This window comes from Octodon degus, unplaced genomic scaffold (genome assembly GCF_000260255.1).
Source record: "Octodon degus isolate 3935 unplaced genomic scaffold, OctDeg1.0 scaffold00107, whole genome shotgun sequence".
NCBI classification, from domain to species: domain Eukaryota; kingdom Metazoa; phylum Chordata; class Mammalia; order Rodentia; family Octodontidae; genus Octodon; species Octodon degus.
Window position 1 is genome coordinate 2,392,172 of NW_004524683.1, and position 19,146 is coordinate 2,411,317.

General features: G+C 43.5%; 1 protein-coding gene across 3 annotated transcripts in view; it reads left to right on the top strand.

Moving 5' to 3' along the window:
* The window catches only part of LOC101574157 (calreticulin), a 41,157-nt gene extending 25,821 nt beyond the window's left edge, over nt 1-15,336 (top strand). For 2 of the 3 annotated variants that reach the window (XM_023724249.1, XM_023724251.1), the window contains 7 exons: nt 1,592-1,795; nt 2,480-2,574; nt 4,741-4,950; nt 7,584-7,697; nt 8,575-8,718; nt 11,873-11,965; nt 14,608-15,336. In XM_023724249.1, coding sequence (XP_023580017.1) covers nt 1,592-1,795; nt 2,480-2,574; nt 4,741-4,950; nt 7,584-7,697; nt 8,575-8,718; nt 11,873-11,965; nt 14,608-14,865 — 1,118 coding nt within the window. In that variant the 3' untranslated portion in view covers nt 14,866-15,336. The remainder of the gene's footprint in view (nt 1-1,591; nt 1,796-2,479; nt 2,575-4,740; nt 4,951-7,583; nt 7,698-8,574; nt 8,719-11,872; nt 11,966-14,607) is intronic. The other variant, XM_023724250.1, reaches the window with a different exon arrangement.
* The last annotated feature ends 3,810 nt before the right edge of the window (nt 15,337-19,146 follow it).

A 19,146-nucleotide genomic window follows, 5' to 3' on the forward strand; every position in this document is an offset into this window, starting at 1 on the left:
AGAGAGAGACAGAGAGAAAGAGAGACAGAGACAGAGAGAGACAGAGAGACAGACAGAGAGACAGAGAGATTGTCTGAATCAGGCCCTGCAATTTCTTATCCTTTTTGTCATTTGACACATATTTATTGAACATACTCTTTATTCTATGGCCAGGCCTTGTCCTAGATGTTGGAAATATAAACATGTCCCTGTTCTGTAGGATTTTAAAGGTTGTTCAAGGAGACTAAAATAAACCACATATCAGCAGATTGAGCCAGGTAGAAGTCTGTGGGGCTGGGAAGAATCACTCTCCGAAAGCATGGATATTAATGTCCTGTTTCATGTTGGCAGTTTACAAAGTATATGCACTGCTCTTAATTAATTCCTTCACTGAGGACCTGGGAGGCACTATTATTATTATTAGTAGTAGTATTAGTATTAGTAGTATTAGTAGTAGCAGCAGCACTGGAAATTGAACTCAGGATCTTGAGCTCATCAGGTAGGCGCTTGTGCCATTGAGTTATATCCCCAGCCCCAGAACATGGGAGGCAGAACTCATTATGCACATCTTGCAGATGAGGAAACCAGACTGAGTGACAAGGTCAGTGAAGCTATAAACCTGTGAACCGGGCAGCAGCCCTGTCCCATAGAGCCAAGGCTGACCTGGGAGACCTTCTTGTTTGTCTGTCATTCCAGACTCTGTGAGCTTGAGTCCTACGGTCTCCTCTCTAAGCACAGTGTCCTCATCTGTAGAGTATTGAAAACCCGAGATCTCTGACAGTGCTGATGTTCCCTGGACAAGGAGGGGAGGAAGTAAAGATTTATGACTGAGCTGGAGGTTCTGGGAGAATTGGTTAAATGATTGACCTTGGACAAGTCAAGTAGCCTCAAGGACCCTGTGACAAAGTGGAGGCAATAAACCTGGTGGAGGTATTATGAGGATTAAGTACAATAACACATGTGGATGAAGGTGTCGTTGGGCAAAGACTTACATGTCAGTAAATGGTGGCAATGGTTATTGTTTGATCTAAAAGCCAATGTTGGGCTTTTCTTTATCCTAGCAAAACAAAGCTCCATTCTGGCCTCCCAGAAAAATAAGGTCTCCTTTTATAAAGTTGCTGCAGGATGTGTTCAAATATGTCTTGAAAATCAGAAGTAGCTGGGTACAGTGGAAGGAAAGCATCAGACAGACAAGGCTTCATAAAATTCTAGTTTTGCTGGGGGCCTGGCCCTAGCTCAGGCCTTTAAGTGGCTGCTTCCACAAAGCTGTCAGCCTCAGGTTGCTGGAGTTCGAACCTCACACCTCTCCAGCTGGCCAAAAGTGCCCTGAAGGCATTCGAGGAACAAAAAAAAAAAAAAAAAAATTCCAGTTTTGCTCCTTCCTAGACATGTGGCCTGCGCAAGTCCCTTCCCCTCACCTGACTCAGCCTCTCCTTGCACAAAGCCGGGAGAATTCCCCTTCCGCAGGATTGCTCTGAGGCCTAATGCTTCCAACACAGCACGTGGCATGCAACAGGCATGTAGGAAGATGCCAGGAATGATGGGTCAGGTCTCTGCTGGGAGTACATGTGTTTTGGTTATTTTACTAGAGGTCTGTGCTCTCTGCTCCCAGGTCTCCAGACCACTGAAGATGCCAAGTTTTATGCCCTTTCGACCAGGTTTAAGCCATTCAGCAATGAGAATGAGACCTTGGTGGTTCAGTTTTCAGTCAAACACGAACAAGGCATTGATTGTGGTGGTGGATATGTGAAACTCTTTCCTGCCACCCTGAACCAGGAAGATATGCACTCAGAATCTGAGTATTACATCATGTTTGGTAAGAACTCTGATAGAAATCACTGGCAACCTGCAAGGTCCTGGTAAGAGCCCCTACGGTTGTAGAAAAGAATTAGGAACCAGGGATTGAACTCAGACCCTTGCGCTTGCCAGGGAAGTACTTATTCTACTGAGCCACCTCCCTGGTCCAAAAAAAAAAAAAAAAACTATTGCCAAGCATGGTAGTGCACACTGGTAAATCCCAGCATTTGGGAGGCAGCAAGATTACTGTGACTTTGAGGCCATTCTGGGCTACAAAGTAAGTTCAAGGCTGCCTGAACTGCATAGTGAGACCCTGTCTCAAAAAAAGAAAAAACACTAAATAAATAAACAAATGTTATATTAGTCAAACTAAAAGCTACTTCTCTGCTGATGCTGTCCCTGCAAGAGTCTTTCTTTCTGGTTCTCAGAATCGCTCTTCCTCCTCACTTCAGGCCTGAGGGGCACTAGCCCTACCGTTGCTAGCCCTGAGCGCAGCACTGCATCTTTTGTCTTCCCCTTGTCCTGTACTCAACTTTGTAAATAATCCTTTTACTAAACCCTTCTCAAATTATCCTTATTTTGAATTTTTTCTTGCTGGGAACACTAATTAATACACAGGCGGGGTTGGTCTTGGGTCTTGGCCTCAGACTAGGCAAAATGCCTGAAGTTTCTGTGAACTCATGCTTTGGGGTTTAATTTCCAGGCCCTGACATCTGTGGCTTTGGCAATAACATCGTGCAGGTCATTCTCCAGTACCAAGGGAAATACCACACAAACAACAAGACCATCAAGTGCAGGGTGAGTGGGCTGGCTGGCCCCTGGTGCCGGAGGAAGAAGAAGCATTTTATATATGTTATTTCATTGAAAGTTTAGAACGCAGACCTAGGGAAGTGCTGTTAGTTGTAGGAGTTCACAGAGCAGTTCATCCAAAAGTCAAAGAAGTTATACACATTCTCAGTGTTTGGCATAGCTCTGTTCTTCCTGCCAGACATTGGAGGGGCTAGGGGAGCTGAGGAGCGCTGGGCTTAGAGACTTGGGGTTGGTTTATCTTCAAAACAGATTAAAGTCAGTGGGAGATAGCACATCTATGATGGCAGCACTTGGGGGAGGCCAAAGCAGGAGGATTGTTGCAAGTTTGAGAACAGCCTGGGCTACATAGTGAGTTCAAGGTCAGCCTAAACTGCATGGTGAAAACTTGTCTCAAAAAAAGAAAAATACAAGACCAGACCAGCAGTCAATCCTGAACCAGCAGCAGTTGTGTCATGTGTCATTCATTGGGCATGGATGACAGGTCGTGCTATCTGCCATGGCTTGCTGGAAAGAGCACAGGCCTTCCGGTCACAGCAGTCTGAGACTACGGCCTTCTTTGTCTGCCTGGTTTCACTGCATACAACCAGTGTCCAACCACGTTCCATGCTCAGAAGGGCCTTATGCTTGATTTTCATGTTCTGCTCTTAATAATTTTGGAGCAAGGTATCCCACACTTTCTTTTCTCTTAGGCCTATATATTACATGCCCAGTCCTGCCCCAAGTTTTAAAGTATTTTCATTATACCAGGAAGAAACTCTGTACCTCTAAGCTGTCACCCTCCATCCTCCCTGCCTCCTGTCCCACTGTGCAAAGCCCCAGTAAACTTTCTCTCCCCATATATATTTGCTCACCTAAACACTTGTAAGTGGAACCATACAATCCGTGACCTTCTGTGACTGGCATCTGAGACTCATTCATATTCATGCTAATGTGTGAACTAGTACATCAGCACCTTCCCTTGATGAATACAACTTCCTCGTGTGGACCTGTAGCTTTTGTACCTTTTCATCAGTTGCTGGACATTTGGATTGTTCCCAGTTTAGTGCTGTTGTGAATAGCACTGTACAATATTCACATAGACATTTTTATGTGGACTGTATTTTAATTTCCATATATCCAGGAGTGGTGGGGTTGGGTCATATGGTACCTCTATGATTAACCATTCAAACAAGTGTACTAGGGTCTGGGACTGTATCCTTTAAATGCATGAATTGTATGGTATGTAAATTATATCTGAATTTATGAAAAAAGAATTTTGGTTAAAAAAAAAAAAAGAAAAAGAAAGTAACAACAAGTGAGAGACATCTAGGTTGGCTAGAAGAGAGCCCTGGATTTCATCAGCAATCCAAAGGCCTTACCAAATGTTAACTGCATACTGAGTCTTGGGCAAGAAACAGCAAACCAAACACGGCCTCTGAACGAAATGAATTCGCTGTCGAATGAAGGCAAGAAGGAAGCGATGGAAAGGGACTCCCCAGTCTGAGAAAGGTCTGTGAGAGTCCAGGGGAGGGCCCTACCCCACCTGGAGGCTTAGGCAATGAGTTTAAGAGGAATTTTCCCTGGGTTAAGGTTTGAAAGATGAGTGTCACCTGGTCTTATGGAGGATGTGACAATTTTACAGAGAATTAAAACCTTTGAAGAGGTAAATGCATGAGAAAAGCCAAGGAGTCTTGAGATCAAGTGGCACTGTGATGGGATTGGGGAGAAGAAGGTCCAATGTCCCTATAGGATTAACCAGAGAAAGAGGAGGAAGAATGTGGTAAAAATAATATTTGGGGGCTGGGGAATGGCTCAGTGGGATAAGCGCTTCCCTGGCAAGTGCAAGGGCCTGAGTTCAATCCCTGGTTCCCCTAAAAAAAACCAACCAACCAAACAAACAAACAAACAAAAAAACCCAAAAAAATAATGTTTGGCTTTTTTTTTTTTTTTTTTTTTTGAGATAGGGTTTCACTATGTAGTTCAGGCTGGCCTTGAATGCACTCTGTAGCCTAAATTTGCAGCAATCCTATTGCCTCAACCTCCTGAGTGCTGGGATTACAGGTGCATACCCCATCCCTGGCAGTGTTTGTAAGTATGTGTTTTGGGACACATTTAGTGCTTGAGATCTATGATGCCCAATACAGGACTGAAATGTCTGTACTATTTCCTTTATAGATCAATAAAGACACTCACCTATACACTTTGATCATTCACCCCAATGCTACTTATGCAGTCAAAATTGACAATGAGCAAGTGACATCTGGGGAACTGGAGGGCGACTGGGACTTTTTGCCTCCTAGGAAGATAAAAGACCCGTATGCCCGGAAACCAAGGAAATGGGATGAACGTCTTCAAATAGAGGATCCTGAAGACAAGAAACCCACGGTCAGAAAGTGTTTGGTTGGGAAGCAGGTGGGATCTCAGCTCTAGTGATAGAAGGAGAAGGAGGAGGAAGAGGCTAGAAACAGTACACTGGGAGCCAAATTGCTCAAAGAGATGCCTGCTAATGACTGATATGTGGGCCGGGGATTTAGCTCAGTGGCACAGCACCTGCCTGGCAAGTACAAGGTTCTGAGTTTGATTTCTGGTACCACAGACTGGTATGAAGAGAGACCTGGGGGAGTAGAGCAGCGATTCACATTTGTGGAGGATTTATTATTTTTTCTATTTATTTTATTTTATTGTTGATACAGGGTCTCGCTACGCAGTTCAGACTCATAGTGACCCTCCTGTCTCAGCCTTCCCAGTGCTGGGATTACCACCACCAAGCCCAATTTCAGGGCTGAAACAGCATGCCCAGGGTTCCAGAGCTGACATAGCATGTGGTACCAAGGACCAAACTTAGGACCTTGTGCTTTCCAGGCATGAGGCTGGACCACTGAGCTATCTCCCCAGGCCCTGTTGAGGGTCTACTGATCCTTCTGATGATCTCTGTGACTTTTGTGGATAAGGAAATTTAATATTTAGAAAATAAAGTGACTACTAGGTGTGGTGGTGCATGCCTATCATCCTAACACTCAGGAAACTGAGGCAGGGGGATCACCACAAGTTTGAGGCCAGCCTGGGCTATATAGTGAGTTAAAGTCCAGCCTGGTCTATAAAGCAAGACCTTGTCTCAAAAAAATAAGTAAATAAAAAAGAAAGGAAGAGAAGAAAGTGATTGGCCCAAGCATACACATAAAGGAACCAAGATTTGACCCTGTATCTTTTTGGGTCTAAAGTTACTGATATGGTGAGTATGTGGTGTATATCAATTGATTTGTTTCTGTTCTAGAAAACTGTTCTGGATGCAGCTATGAGTAGGGCGATCTTCACCCCCTAGGGACTCAGAGTGTAAAGGAGCAGGCAGACAAGAAAACAAAGATGATGCTTTGATTTCTCTGGTCCTGAAATTCAAGGAAATCAAAACCCGCGAGAACCCAAAGTCAACCTGGGATAGGCGTTAGGTGGTGATGTGAGAAAGAAGAGACAATGTGAAGTGATCAGAAGAACCTAGAAGCTGGGGGCTGGTGAGATGGCTCAGTGGTCTAAAGCACCTACTTAGAACAAGCTTAGCAAAGCACAGGGACCGCGGTTCAATCCCCAGCACCACATGCCAGCCAGCCCCGCCCCCGGTGGGCTGAGCTGGCCACACACACACACACACACATACATACATAAAATTTAAAAAAAAAACCTAGAAGCTGGGATGCTTTTACACAGGATTATTATAATACCTATGTGTAAAGGTGGTGAAGATTAAAAGAGCTAGTTGTGCCTCTGGTCACAAACTAAATTCTTTCCATGATTCTGGATGCAACCAAATTACAAGCATAGATATCACTCTCTATATAATACAGTATCTGGCATATAACAAGTTCTTTTTTTTTTTTTAAACTCAGAATCAAACTCAAGGCCCCACACTTGCCAGGCAGGTACTACACCACTGAGCTAAATCCCCAGCCCAAATTTCATAACACATAACACATATATGGTAATAACTGACTAGGTTTCAAATAAAACATTCATCACAGCAAGAAAAATAGAAGTCAGCTTGGAGGGGAGATATTTTGAAGCAAGGACACAGTGGTTTGAGGAAAATAACGTGGTTGCACAAAGAACTGAAAGCAACAGTTCAGTATTTCGGGAGCATAAAGGTCAAGATGGGACACAGCAGGAGAAGAGATTAGAAAGGTCTATTGGAACTGAACTGTGAGGGTCTCATCTGTTCTGCTGTTATTCCCTAGGTGGAGCAGGGTCAACCTGGTGCACAGGAGATGCTGGGTCAGGCAGGGCGGCATGGGAACCAGCAGCTGAACTTGTCCTAAAGATGGGCCTGCACAGTGGCAGATAGTGGCCCAGCCTTGTGTGGAGAGAGCCAGCAACTGGCCCCAATTCCAGGGGAGGGAAGTGTGGTCTTGGAATGAAAGCAGATGTGGAGGCTTTCAGCACCATAGAGAAATAAAGGGTGAGGATCCTGCCAGGCCCTGCAGGCTGTCTCAGACAGCAAAACTAGCCATAGACCCTCCCTTCTGGGGCAGGCTGTGCCCCTCACACAGTTAGGGTTAGTTCCAGCAGAAGGCAGAATCTGATTAGCTGGGCAGGGCTGTTTCCTGTAACAGGCAGGTAGCATTCTACCCTGAGTGTGAAGGCCTAGATAGAACCTCGCCTCCCTAATCTATCTCAGGAATGTCAACAACTCTTGACATCCTTACAATGGCAATTAAATTTCACTAGGAACAAACCACATCCAAACCACGCTGATACATGACTGGGGGAAGGGTGAGGTGAGAGACAAGAGCCATTGCCAGCTCCTTTGCGAACTAAGTCAGAGGGATACTGAACACACAGGGGGCCAGAGTTGCCAACAGGCTGGTTCTCTCATTGGAATGGGCCTTTGTAAAATCCTCACCTGGGCCCTCATACAGATGTGCAGGAAATTCTGGGGGTCCAAAGCCAGCTCCCCATGACTGCACATGGGGCCCCAGTTTTATCCCAGACCACATATCTGTCCTCATGATGGGAACATGTCATTTTAGGATTGGGAGGACTTTGAGTTCATCCCAGACCCAGATGCCAAAAAGCCGGATGACTGGAATGAGGCGATAGATGGAGAATGGGAAGGACCCCTAATTCCAAACCTGAAGTATAAGGTGAGAGGGGGGTTGTCTCTCTTTTTAGGGGGTTGTGAGAAATAAAACAGAAGTGAGGTAAAGTTCATTGTAAAAAAAAAAACAACAACAAACAGCAATTCTAGGACTCTGTGGTCATTTTCCTCCACACCCGCAATAGGACTGTGACCTGACCTGAGCGCGGTGGCTGTGCATACTTGGGATCAGGTAGGCTGGTGTTGTCAGTGCTAAGAGGCCAAAGTAGAAGTTCAGGCAGCTCTGGGTAGGGAGCTTAACCAGAGCAGTGGAAAGCTGCCACTCCGAGGAATAGTCTGCATAGGAAATGAATCCGAGGTCAGGTCTGAAAGTCAGAAGGGAGTGGAGAGGACGGGGAGGGCCAGGCACACATCCAAGTCGTTAGGGGAGAGGGCAGAGTTCTTGGCATCCTTAAATGCTGATTCCTGACCTCAAGTCAGATATAAGAATGAACCTGGAACAGGGTGCACACTTGTAAAAGCAGCATACAGGAATCGGTAGTTGACAACTGAGATAAGCATTTTCTTTGGCTGAAGTTTCCTATACCTGGCAGAAAATGATCCTAAATGCCAAACATGTAAATGATGTCAGAGAAGTCAGATTTTTTTTTTTAAACTTGATGTACTAGCTTTTGCAGAAATGGGGCCAGGGCCAGGCTCAAAATTGTCACTGTCATGTCATTTACCCCCCTTAGAAAGAGGAACTTGAGTCTTGTGCATTAATTCAAAAGATAGAGAAAGAAACTCCAGGAATCCTGCTCTGAGTCTTTATGTCTAGCAGACAATTGCTTTCATAAATTGACTGGCCTTTTTTTTAAAATTTCATGAGGTCAGAAGAATGGAAAAATGATAGTGACATGACTCCTCTTTGGTTCTTTGCTTAGGGACAATGGAAACCTCGGATCATTGACAACCCCAACTACCAGGGGGAGTGGATTCATCCAGAAATAGACAACCCTGAATATAAGCCAGACCCTACTCTTGGCCACTATTATAACATCAGTGTTCTCGGCTTGGACCTTTGGCAGGTAAAGTACTCTAGACTCCAGACTCAAAAAGTCACTGATCAACAGTCTTTTTTTGTTTGTTCGTTTGTGGTACCAGGGATTGAATTTAAGACCCTGCACTTGTAAGACAGGGATTAGGCTGCTGAGCTATCTCCCTGGCCCAACAGTCTTAATAGTTCTCACAAAGTGTAAAGAGATACAGGCTAGAAACCTCACACTTGAATAAATCTTGATCTTTCTGAGCCTCAAACTACTCATCTTTAAAATGGGTATTCTTATATTCATCCCAATGATTATAAGAACTAAAATATACTTCACTCCTGCCATGTACCAAGCACTATGTTAAAGACTTTGAGATACCATTTAATTTTCACGTAAATCCTTTATTTCTAAGTGTGGAAAAGAGACTCAAAGAAGTTGAATGATTTGCCTGAAGCTATACATCTGGTAATATGAGCAGAAAAACTAGGATCTAAGGGCAAGTCTTTCTGCACCCAGAGCCAGGATTCTGAAATGTCATGATACTTTTGCTGGTTCCATATCATTTGGGGGGAGTGGTCCTGCGGATAAACAGAAATCAGAAATGTAGTGAAATCTGACACATTCAAATCCCTGCACATATACTGGAAGCAATAACCCCAGCCATGACCCAGCCTCCTTCTCTCTGGCAGCCATCTTTTCCTGGTCCTGACCAGAAGTGAAAGAGGAGGCCTCAGATATTCAGCCCTTCTGAGAGCTGTTCTTTGTATCTCTTTCTCCCGGAGACCTGTTGTGACCCTGATCCCTCTCAGATCTATAGGCTGCATTCTGCTTAGTCCTGGAAGAACTCCCCTGGGGAGGAAGAAAACTCTGTGGGTAGACCCTGGACTGGGATCAGTGCTTTACCCACACTCCCTCCCTTAATTCTTTTTTTTTTCCTCCCTTAATTCTCATGATTCTCTAAGGTAAATATTATCCTTTGTTATGGCTTAATTTAGCATATGAGACCATAGAGATGTAAAAATGCCCCATGATGTGCCCAAGAGCATACATCTAGTGCATGGTAGAGACAGGAAAATTTAAACACAGGTCTGTTGGCCTCCAAAGCCCTTCCGGTAATGACTTTATCCACAGTACAAGGAAGCCTGTGATAACCGCAGCCACTTGTCCCTGCTCATGTCAAGCCAGCCCCCTTTGCCCTTGGAAACCTCTGACTCTGACAAGTGATTTTTGCTGTCTATAGGTCTACAGGTGCCCCCTTTGTAGGCTTTCTTTTCTTCTTTCTTTCTTTCTTTCTTTCTTTCTTTCTTTCTTTCTTTCTTTCTTTTTTGTAGGCCTTCTTGATTTGTTATTACTATTATTATTTTTAATTTCTCACTTTATTTATTTCTACTTTCTCATTTCCTGGCTCAAGGAACCAACATAAGAGTGTAAAGAGGTCATGTATGTAAATTACTGTGTCAGAAAGGGGTTCTGGAGACCAGGGAGGCAGGAAAACATGTGGTTATAGCTTTCTTTCCTTCCTGGCTTATCTGAGGAATGTGGATATAGTTTGCACAAATTCACACTGTTATCTCTCCTTTTTTTTTTTTTAACCTTCTGGCACTGGGGCTGGGAGCTATGACCTTCACAAGAGGGCCATCCCCAGCCCTTTTTATTCTTTTATTTTAAGACAGAATCTCTCTAAGTCACTAAGTCACCCAGCCTGGGTTTGAAGTTGTGATCCTCCTGCCTGAGCCCCGCAGAGTACAGGGGTCATAGGTGAGTGTCCTCACACCTGGCTCAGTGGGCCTGGTGGCACAAAACCTCTCATCACAGCATTTGGGAGGTTGAGGCAAGAGGATCTGTGAGTTTAAGCCCAGTCTGGCTACACAGTGAGTTCAGGCCCAGCCTGAATTCCATAGCAAGACCATCTCAAACAAATAAACAAACAAATGAAACCCAGAAGACTCTCTGTATCTTGTAAACATGTGTGATCAATTACTATACCTAGTCTTGTTTCTTTAAATTGCCTTTCTCCTCCTCCATGGAAGACACTAAGGTACATGTTTTAAACTACTAGATTAAAATTTATACACAGTAATTGCCCTGGATTCTTTCAACCTGTCGAAAAAGGCAAACTTTTTTATTTGAAGAATTTAAACTATGTCAGAGGAGTATTCTTAAAACCTTAATATGCATGTAAATCACAAGGGCACTGGGTATGGTGGTGCATGCCTATAATCCTAGCACTCAGGTGGGAGACTGAGGCAGGAGGATTGCTATGAGTTCAAGACCAGCCTGGGCTGCATAGTGAGACCCTGTTTCAAAAAGAAAAAAAAAATCACAAGGGTAGGTGAAGTTGTACTAAAATGCAGCTTCTGGTCTGGGATGAAGCCCAAGACTCTACTCCTAAAGCTCCACATTGGCTCTCTGTCTTTGTGAGTGTAGCTGTATGCATGCCGTGGTTCTGCAGGTTGCTGGCAGCGCTTGGAGAGGTGACCTTTGCATTTAATTTGTAGTTGGGCTGGGCATTCACAGGTCCTACTTCACCCTTCTACTCAGCCAAGCTGGGGCAATCTGGTTTACCCTCCCATCCCTGCTTTTGGCTGGAAAAGCCAGGTGATTCCAAGCACAGAGAAGGTGAATTTCCTTTTTCTGCCCCTCTTCAGCCCTTGATTTCCATCTCTGAGAACCCAGTTACCCTCCCTGGCCCACCTCTGCCCCCCTTAGGAAGCTGATTGACTTTTCTGCCCCTCTTGTTGTGACCCCTTTCGTCCTGGTTCTGACAACTCCAAACACAATAGCCACCTTTGCCCTTTAGGTGGAAGTGATTGCATTGTTGGGCCAGGACAGAGGTTGGAGAATATAACAGAAAACAAAACCAAAAAAAAGAGTCATAATGCAAAGCTCGTTGAGACCCCTTACATCAAGTGACCTGTGCCATAGCCTCCTGCCAGGAGAACAGCCCTTGCCATCTTTGTTTCTTTTTCCAGTCATGAAGATCAGACCTACAGCCTCACATAGGCTAGGCCAGCAGAAAGTCCCCATCTCCATCTACTATTGAGGACAAGGACTCAGAGATGCCACTTGTCATGGTCTCATCATTAAAAGTGTCTGCACCTTTATGCTCTTTCCATTTCACAAGCCAAGCGAGATGGTGCAGGAAATCAGGATAGCTCGGGAAATATTAACAACCTCATTGCTTTCATCTCAGGTAAAGTCTGGCAGCATCTTCGACAATTTCCTTCTTACAAATGATGAAGCGTTTGCTGAAGAGGTTGGCAATAAAACCTGGGGAGAAAGAAAGGTAAAGTGTCCCCCACCCTGGATTTCAGATATCTCATTCCTTAGTTGGGCCCTGTTGTGCGCATCCTTAAAATCAGCCTCATAGTCATTGTCCCACTCCTGGTCACATGGCCTTGGAGCAGTGGGACAAATAGTTCACCTCGTTGGATATCTACAACTCTGTACTTGTGACTTTGTGAGCACTTTGCAAAATATATTCACTTAGTACTTAAAATGACGGCAATTGCAGTAGTTGGTAAGCTGAGGCAGGGGATCATTGTGAATTCAAGGCCAGCCAGGGCTACATAGTGAGTTCAAGGCCAGCCTACACTACATAGCAAGACCCTGTCACAACACAACCCAAAACAAACAAAACATCACCTAGCAGATAGAAGAACTGAGATTCAGAGTAGTATATATTTTAACTTGTTGAGTTAGAATCTGAACCCAGAACTCATAGTCGTTTTGGGCATGATGCAACTTGCTCACAGTGTAATAACTTGAAGGAATCCTTTTCAAATGGAGGAAGGAGAGAATGATAGAGCTGTTTACCAACTCCCTCCCCTCCCAGAGCTATTTTATGGGTGGAGTGATACTTGGGACAGTATCCTCATGATGGTGACACTTGTATTACAACATTCTTGCTCTTCAGGAAGGTGCATTCAAGCAGGTTTTTGTCTGTCTCGTTACTCTTCTCTTGTTGCTGGGACAAATACCCGACACTCAAAACTAGGGAAGGAAAGGTTTATTTAGCTCACAGTTAGTGGAGGTTTCAGGCCATACTCAGCTGGCCCCAAGGCAGAGCAGCACAAGGCAGAAGGGAACCTTTCATGGTGGCAAGAGTGAAGGGAGTGGCTGCAGCTCAGGCAGCTAGCCAGCCTCTCTCCCCTCCTTACATTGTAATGCAAATTCCCTGCCCCAGGGCAGGTGCAGCACCCACACCCACAATAATCAATCACAACTCCAGAAGCCTTCCTATGACTGCATCAGGCCTTGGGGGGGACAGCTAGACACAAACCACAATAGTGGCCAATGCTCATGTTGAAGAACACTAACAAACCATAGTCATGGTTTGCTATATGTATCTATAGATATCTATAGACATAAGTATTGTTTTTTGAGAGATATTAGATACTTGATATTTTGGAAAGAAAAAGCATTGCCATAATTGTCATGGAGAAAAATTACTAAACTTTTTTAAAAATGTATTTGGTACAGGGTCTCATTAGACAGCTCAGACTCGTAGTGATCTTAACTTTCTAAAATACTTTTTAGATAGGTTTTGTCTTGTTTTACTTTGGAGTTATCATTAATATTGTTTTATTGAGTTGCTATTACGTATTGGTTAAGAGCAAGAGTTTTGGTTTAATTTTTTTTTTTTTTTTTTGTGGAACTGGGCATTGAACTCAGGCCCTTGCACTTGCCAGAGAAGCGCTTTTTCCGCTGAGCCATCTCCCCGGCCCCAAGAGCAGGAGTTTTGGACCTAGGCTGCTCAGGTTCAAATCCAGGCTCCATCCTTTAGGAGCAGTGTGAACTTGGGCTAGTTGTATTGACCCCTGTTTATCTCAGTTGGGTGCAATGACAGTAAGTACAGTACTCTCAGATCCTGGCATGGGATAGGCGCTCACTACAGAATAACTGTTAGCAGGGCTGGGGAGACAGCTCAGTGGAATATGTGCTTGCCTTGCAAGCACAGGATCCTGAGTTATATCCCTGGTACCACCAAAAAAAAAAAAAAAAAGCTGTTAGCTTTCAGCCACACAGTCACATGACGAATATTTGCTGAGTGTCTGTTTAAAGTACTGTGGTAGCAGCTGGAGGTACAGCGTGAAGTAACACAGAGAAGTTTTTGCCTGCCATGGGTCTTCTGTTCAGTGTGGAGGAAGCAATAAGAAATATGTGGAGTTCAATCTTCGGACTCCTCATCTTGGAAGTGGAATAAATGACATCTCATACAAGGTTGTAAGGAATACAAGCAATGTCCTTTGCCAGACATGGTGGTGCACAAAGTTGTTTTTTTTTTTTTTGGTGGAACCTGGGATTAAACTCAGGCCCTTGCGCTTGCTAGGGAAGTGCTTATTCCACTGAGCCATCTCCTCAGGCCCTAACTTGGGAAGCTGAGGCAAGAGGATCACTGTGAGTTTGAGGCCAGCCTGGGTTGCAGAGTGAGCTCAAGGTCAGCCTGAACTGCGTAGTGAAGCTCTATCTCAAAAAGACAAACAAAAACAAGTAATGTCCTTAGGTTCTTTAGTCCTGTGTTTAGCATGTGGGAGGTATTCAATAAGTTGAGTGAATCTGGCCAATTTTATTTATAAACAAATTGCACACATATGTACACATATATTTTTCTCTGCCCCTACATACTGAAAATTTGAATGTAAATAAACACCATCCTAGAAATATTTAAGACAATGAAAAGACAACAGATTTCTGTTTGTTTTTTGAGACTGGGTCTTGCTGCATAGTTACGGGGGTCGTTGAACTCACCACGTAGCCCAGGCTGGCCTTAAACTAGTGGCAATCCTCCTGCCTCAGCCTACTGAATCCTGAGTGTGAGGGTCACAGGTGTGTGCCACCGCACCCAGCCACAACAAATATTTCTAAAGGGGGTTAGCTCTGCTTATAGCATCTGTAAATTGATTTGAAATTCTACATTTTACACAGGATGTAGAGAAACAATGGAGAGAGTTATATGAAGAAATGGAAAAAAGAAGACAGGAAGAAGAGGCCAAGAAGAAAAAAGAAAAAGAAAAGGAACGAGAAGATGACATCTGGGGACTTCACACAGAGGATGATGAAGAGGACGAAGGGGAGGTTGAGGAGGAACCTGAAGATGAAAGGCAGATGAAAGAAGCTGATGGTGGAAAAGCATTTCTGGGTAAAAATGGAGCAGTCCATGTTGACCAGAAAGATGAACTGTAACTAGGGGGGAAAGGTGACCCACAGAAGCAAGTGAGGCGTTGGAAGAAGAGGCATTCACACGGCTAGCAACACTAGGGGAGCAAGTGAATTCTGTCTTTGTAAATAAAGTTGAGTTCCTATTTCCCCCACCTCGTTTGCTCTGCATAATCTTAGAAAAGCCACATCCCATTTGGGGGCTATTTCCTTGTTAGTGGAAAGAGTGGTCAGTCATTTCTATTTTCCGGAGGTTGTTGTAGGGAATAAATGAACTAATGTGTGTAAAGTGCCTAATAGAAGTATGCAGTCAGAAGAGTAGCCGCAACTACTGTTATTGTTGTGTTTATTAAATTAATTGTTGGGTGAATAAGCTTCTGCATGAACTTGACCCTCACTTTCAATTTATCCCATAGACCTAGGAATTTTATTTTGTTTAAATACCTGTATTACTTGGTATTTACTGAGTAGCACTGACGGTTGTACAATGAATTTTCCAATATGTTGAACCAATCAGACTTTTTTTTTTTTTTTTTGAGACAGGGTCTCACTGTGTAGTCTGGGTTGACCTTCAGTTCACTATGTAGCCCCAGCCCAGGCTGGCCTTGAAGTTGCAGCGACCTTCTTGCCTCAACTTCCCAGGTGCTAGGTAATTATCATAAGTGTGTGTCAGGCTGGACATATAGCTCAGTGGCATAGAGCCTGCCTGGCAAGTGTGAGGATGCAAGTTTGAGGCTCAGAGCCAAAAAAAAAAAAAAAAAAAAAGCAAGTGTATGCCACCATGCCTAGTTAGATTTCCTTTTCTATATTTTAAATTTAAAAAGTTTAAGTTAGAATTTACATTAAAGGGTTGGGGAGATAGCTTGGTGGCATAAACACCTGCTTGGCAAGTGCAAGGTCCTGAGTTGGATCCCCAGTACTGCATGCCAAATGTCCAGGAACGCCAGATGTGCTGTGTCAGCCCAAAGCCCAGCGTGGTGGCACAGGCCTGCAATCCCAGCACTGGCGAGGCTGAGACAGGAGGATCGCTAAGAGTCTGAGCTGCACAGAGAGATTCCATATCAAATGAATAATAAAATAAAGAGCTAAAATTCACAGTAAACTATGGCTAATTTACTATTTTCATTTTTCAGCCGGGGAGATAGCTCAGCGGCATAGGCTCCTGCCTGACATGTGCAAGGTCCAGAGTTTAATCCCCAGGACCATTAAAAAGAAAAAAAAATATTTGAAATATTATTTTCATTTTTTTTATTACACTGAGTATGTTATCTTCAAAGTAAGTTACTCAGAATACAAGATATAAGCCAAAAAGATTCTTATAAAAAAGAAACATGACACAAATCTTTTCCATAAACTGAGATAAACTTGTAGTAAAAATGAAGCCAGTTAGCATATACTTTGAAATATTTTTAAAAGAATGGAATTTGCCGTTTGAGGAAGTATTTGAACATTTTTTTTTTTTTTTTTTGCAGAACGGGGGATTGAACTCAGACCCTTGGGCTTGCCAGGGAAGCGCTTATTCTACTGAGCCATCTCCCCAGCCCTGAACTTCTTATTTCCTATTTATTTTGATCTTTTTTTGTTTGTTTGTTTCTCATATAGGAGAAATCTGAGCTACTTGAGCCTCTGTGTATGGCGATTTCATCTAACATGTCCTTTACTGTAAGGCAAAACACTTGGCAAAAGTCTCTTTGATTCTGTGTTGTTTTGTGCCCTAATTTAAAAATAATTGTTACTTATTTGCAAGTTCACTGGTCTCAAATTTATCTTTCCGGAACCACCTACTCACAAAGTAATCACTTGCGGATTACAAAGCGCCTTCCTTTCCCACGGGCTCCTCCTCTGAGGTGGCGTTTTCATCTTCGCAGCTGCCAAAGGATACCATTATTATCTTCACTGTAGAGGATACCTTTATTATCTTCATTTTACAGGTGCAAGAAACCACTCAGAGCAGGCAAGCCGCTTGCTTGGGGGCTGTTAGCAAGGGGAAGCGCTCCTATCTGAGCTCAGGTTATCTGGCTTCAACTTATCCTTCCACCACACCAGGCTTTTGAATGAATATCTATTGCTTTTGAATGCAGAGTAGGCAACATTATACATGACAGAAATGCCCCATGGAGTGTATTTCTTTTCTTTTCTTCCCCCCCCCCCAACCAGGGATTGAACTCAGGTCCTTAAACTTGCCAGGCAAGTGGTTATTCTAATGAGCCATCTCCCCGGCCCGGAGTATATTTCTTAAAAAAAAAAAAAAAAAAAATTACATCCAACAGCCAGGGAAACAGGCCCAGACATACATTATATAGTTCTGTAAGCTATAGCAAAAGGAAACAGATATAAATTTGGAACACAATAAGTACTCATTAAATATTAGTTGGAAACAATGAACACAACTCTGCCTGGTGGCTTTGGGGAGAACCTCATGAAGGAACCAGTTTTGGAGACAGATCTCAATGCAATATTTTAATGCAGAGTATCAGTCTTGTCTGATGGAGATGGGACTAGATTTCATAGTCAAAAGCTGGGTGCGAACTGGGCATGGTGGCATGTGCCTATAATCCCAGCACTTAGGAGGTTGAGGCAAAGGATCATTGTCAGTTCAAGACCGGCCTGGGTTACAAAGTGAGTTCAAGGCCAGCCTGAACTTCATAGACCCAGTCTGAAAAAGAGAAAGAAAAGAAAGGAAAAGAAAAGAAAGGAAGGAAGGAAGGAAGGAAGGAAGGAAGGAAGGAAGGAAAGAAAAAAAGGAAGGAAGGAAGCGCTGGGAGCACGGATCACAGGGAGTGGGATAGTGATGTTAGGAAAGAGCAATAGAAATGCCCTCCTTCTTTCCTGCAGGCTGGTGCCCAGTATAGTTTCTGGACCTTAAAAGCCTTTAGAATATTCTGGAATGGAAAATTTGACTTTATATTTAATTTCTATAGTGAAAATCTTCTCATTGTGAAAAGAGTAAAGCTTCAGGCCCTGAGCCTAAATATCTTGTCTTTAGACTGGAGGGCTACTGTCTGAGTGATGTCTATTTTCAGGATGCTGATAAAGGCATTGTTTATGACAGATGTCTACTCTGATTGGTCAGGTGTATGCTTGGCCAGTTGTCACATACTTTTAGTAGTGCCAGCTAAAGACGATGACTTTCGTGCAGAATTTTGAGGGGAGACTGGACAATAGATTCATTTGAATATTTTTAAAAGTACTTTAATTATTTATTTATTTGTTTGATGCAAGATTTCACTACACAGCTCAGATTACTAGTTTCCTCCTGTCTCAGCCTCCCTGGCACTGGGATTACAGGTGTGAACTACCACACCTGGTTCCAGGGCTGGCACAGTATGTGGTACCCGGGGATAGAACCTAGGTCCTTGCACTTGCCAGGTAGGCACTTAGACTACCGAGCTATCTCCCCAGCCCCAACTTGAATATTCTTGATGCAACTTCTCCCACCTTTGTTAACTTTTCTTTTGCCTTTTATTTTGATTGTGCAAACATCATTTTGAAAATCAAGATAATTTTCAGGTTGGAATGTAACCAAATGGCAGAACAATTGCTTAACATGTGCAAAGCTGTGGGCTAAATTTCCAACACTGAAAAAGAAAAAAAGCACTACAGAAATCAGGGTGATTTTATTTATTTTTATTTTTTTAATGTGTTTAGTATAGGGTCTACAGGGTCTCACTATACAAATCGGACTCATAGTGATCCCCGTTTTCAGCTTCCCACCATTGGGATTATAGGTGGGTGCCACCATACCCAGTCTTAGTCACATCACAGCCTGCCCCAGGGGCAGGGCTGGCATGACATACTAGGGATAGAACCATGGGCCTTGTACCTGCCTAAGCAGGAGCTTTAAAAGGCTGATCTGGCCAGTCTTGTTTTGTTTGTTTGTTTGTTTGTTTGTTTTTTAATCAGAAATAAAATTCAAGGCCTTGTGTTCGCTAGACAGGCTCTTGTGCTACTGAGCTATGTCCCCTGCCCTCCCCCAGGTAAATTTTTATTTATTTTTTTTATTTTTATTTTATTTATTTATTTATTTTTTTTGAGAAGGTCTCACTATTGCAGTTCAGGCTGGCCTTGAGCTCACTTTGTAGCCCAGGCTAGTCTTAAACTTGAAATGATCCTCGCACCTCAAACTCCTGAGTGCTGGGAGTACAGGCATGCACCACGATGCCTAACCCAGATAATTTTTGAACATATTCTGATTATACATTTAATTTTCCAAAGTAATAGATGGTCATGTAAAAAAAACTGTATTAAAAAGAAAGCTCTCGCCCCTTCCGCCACAGCAACCATTGAAAAAGAGTAGCCATGGCCCTC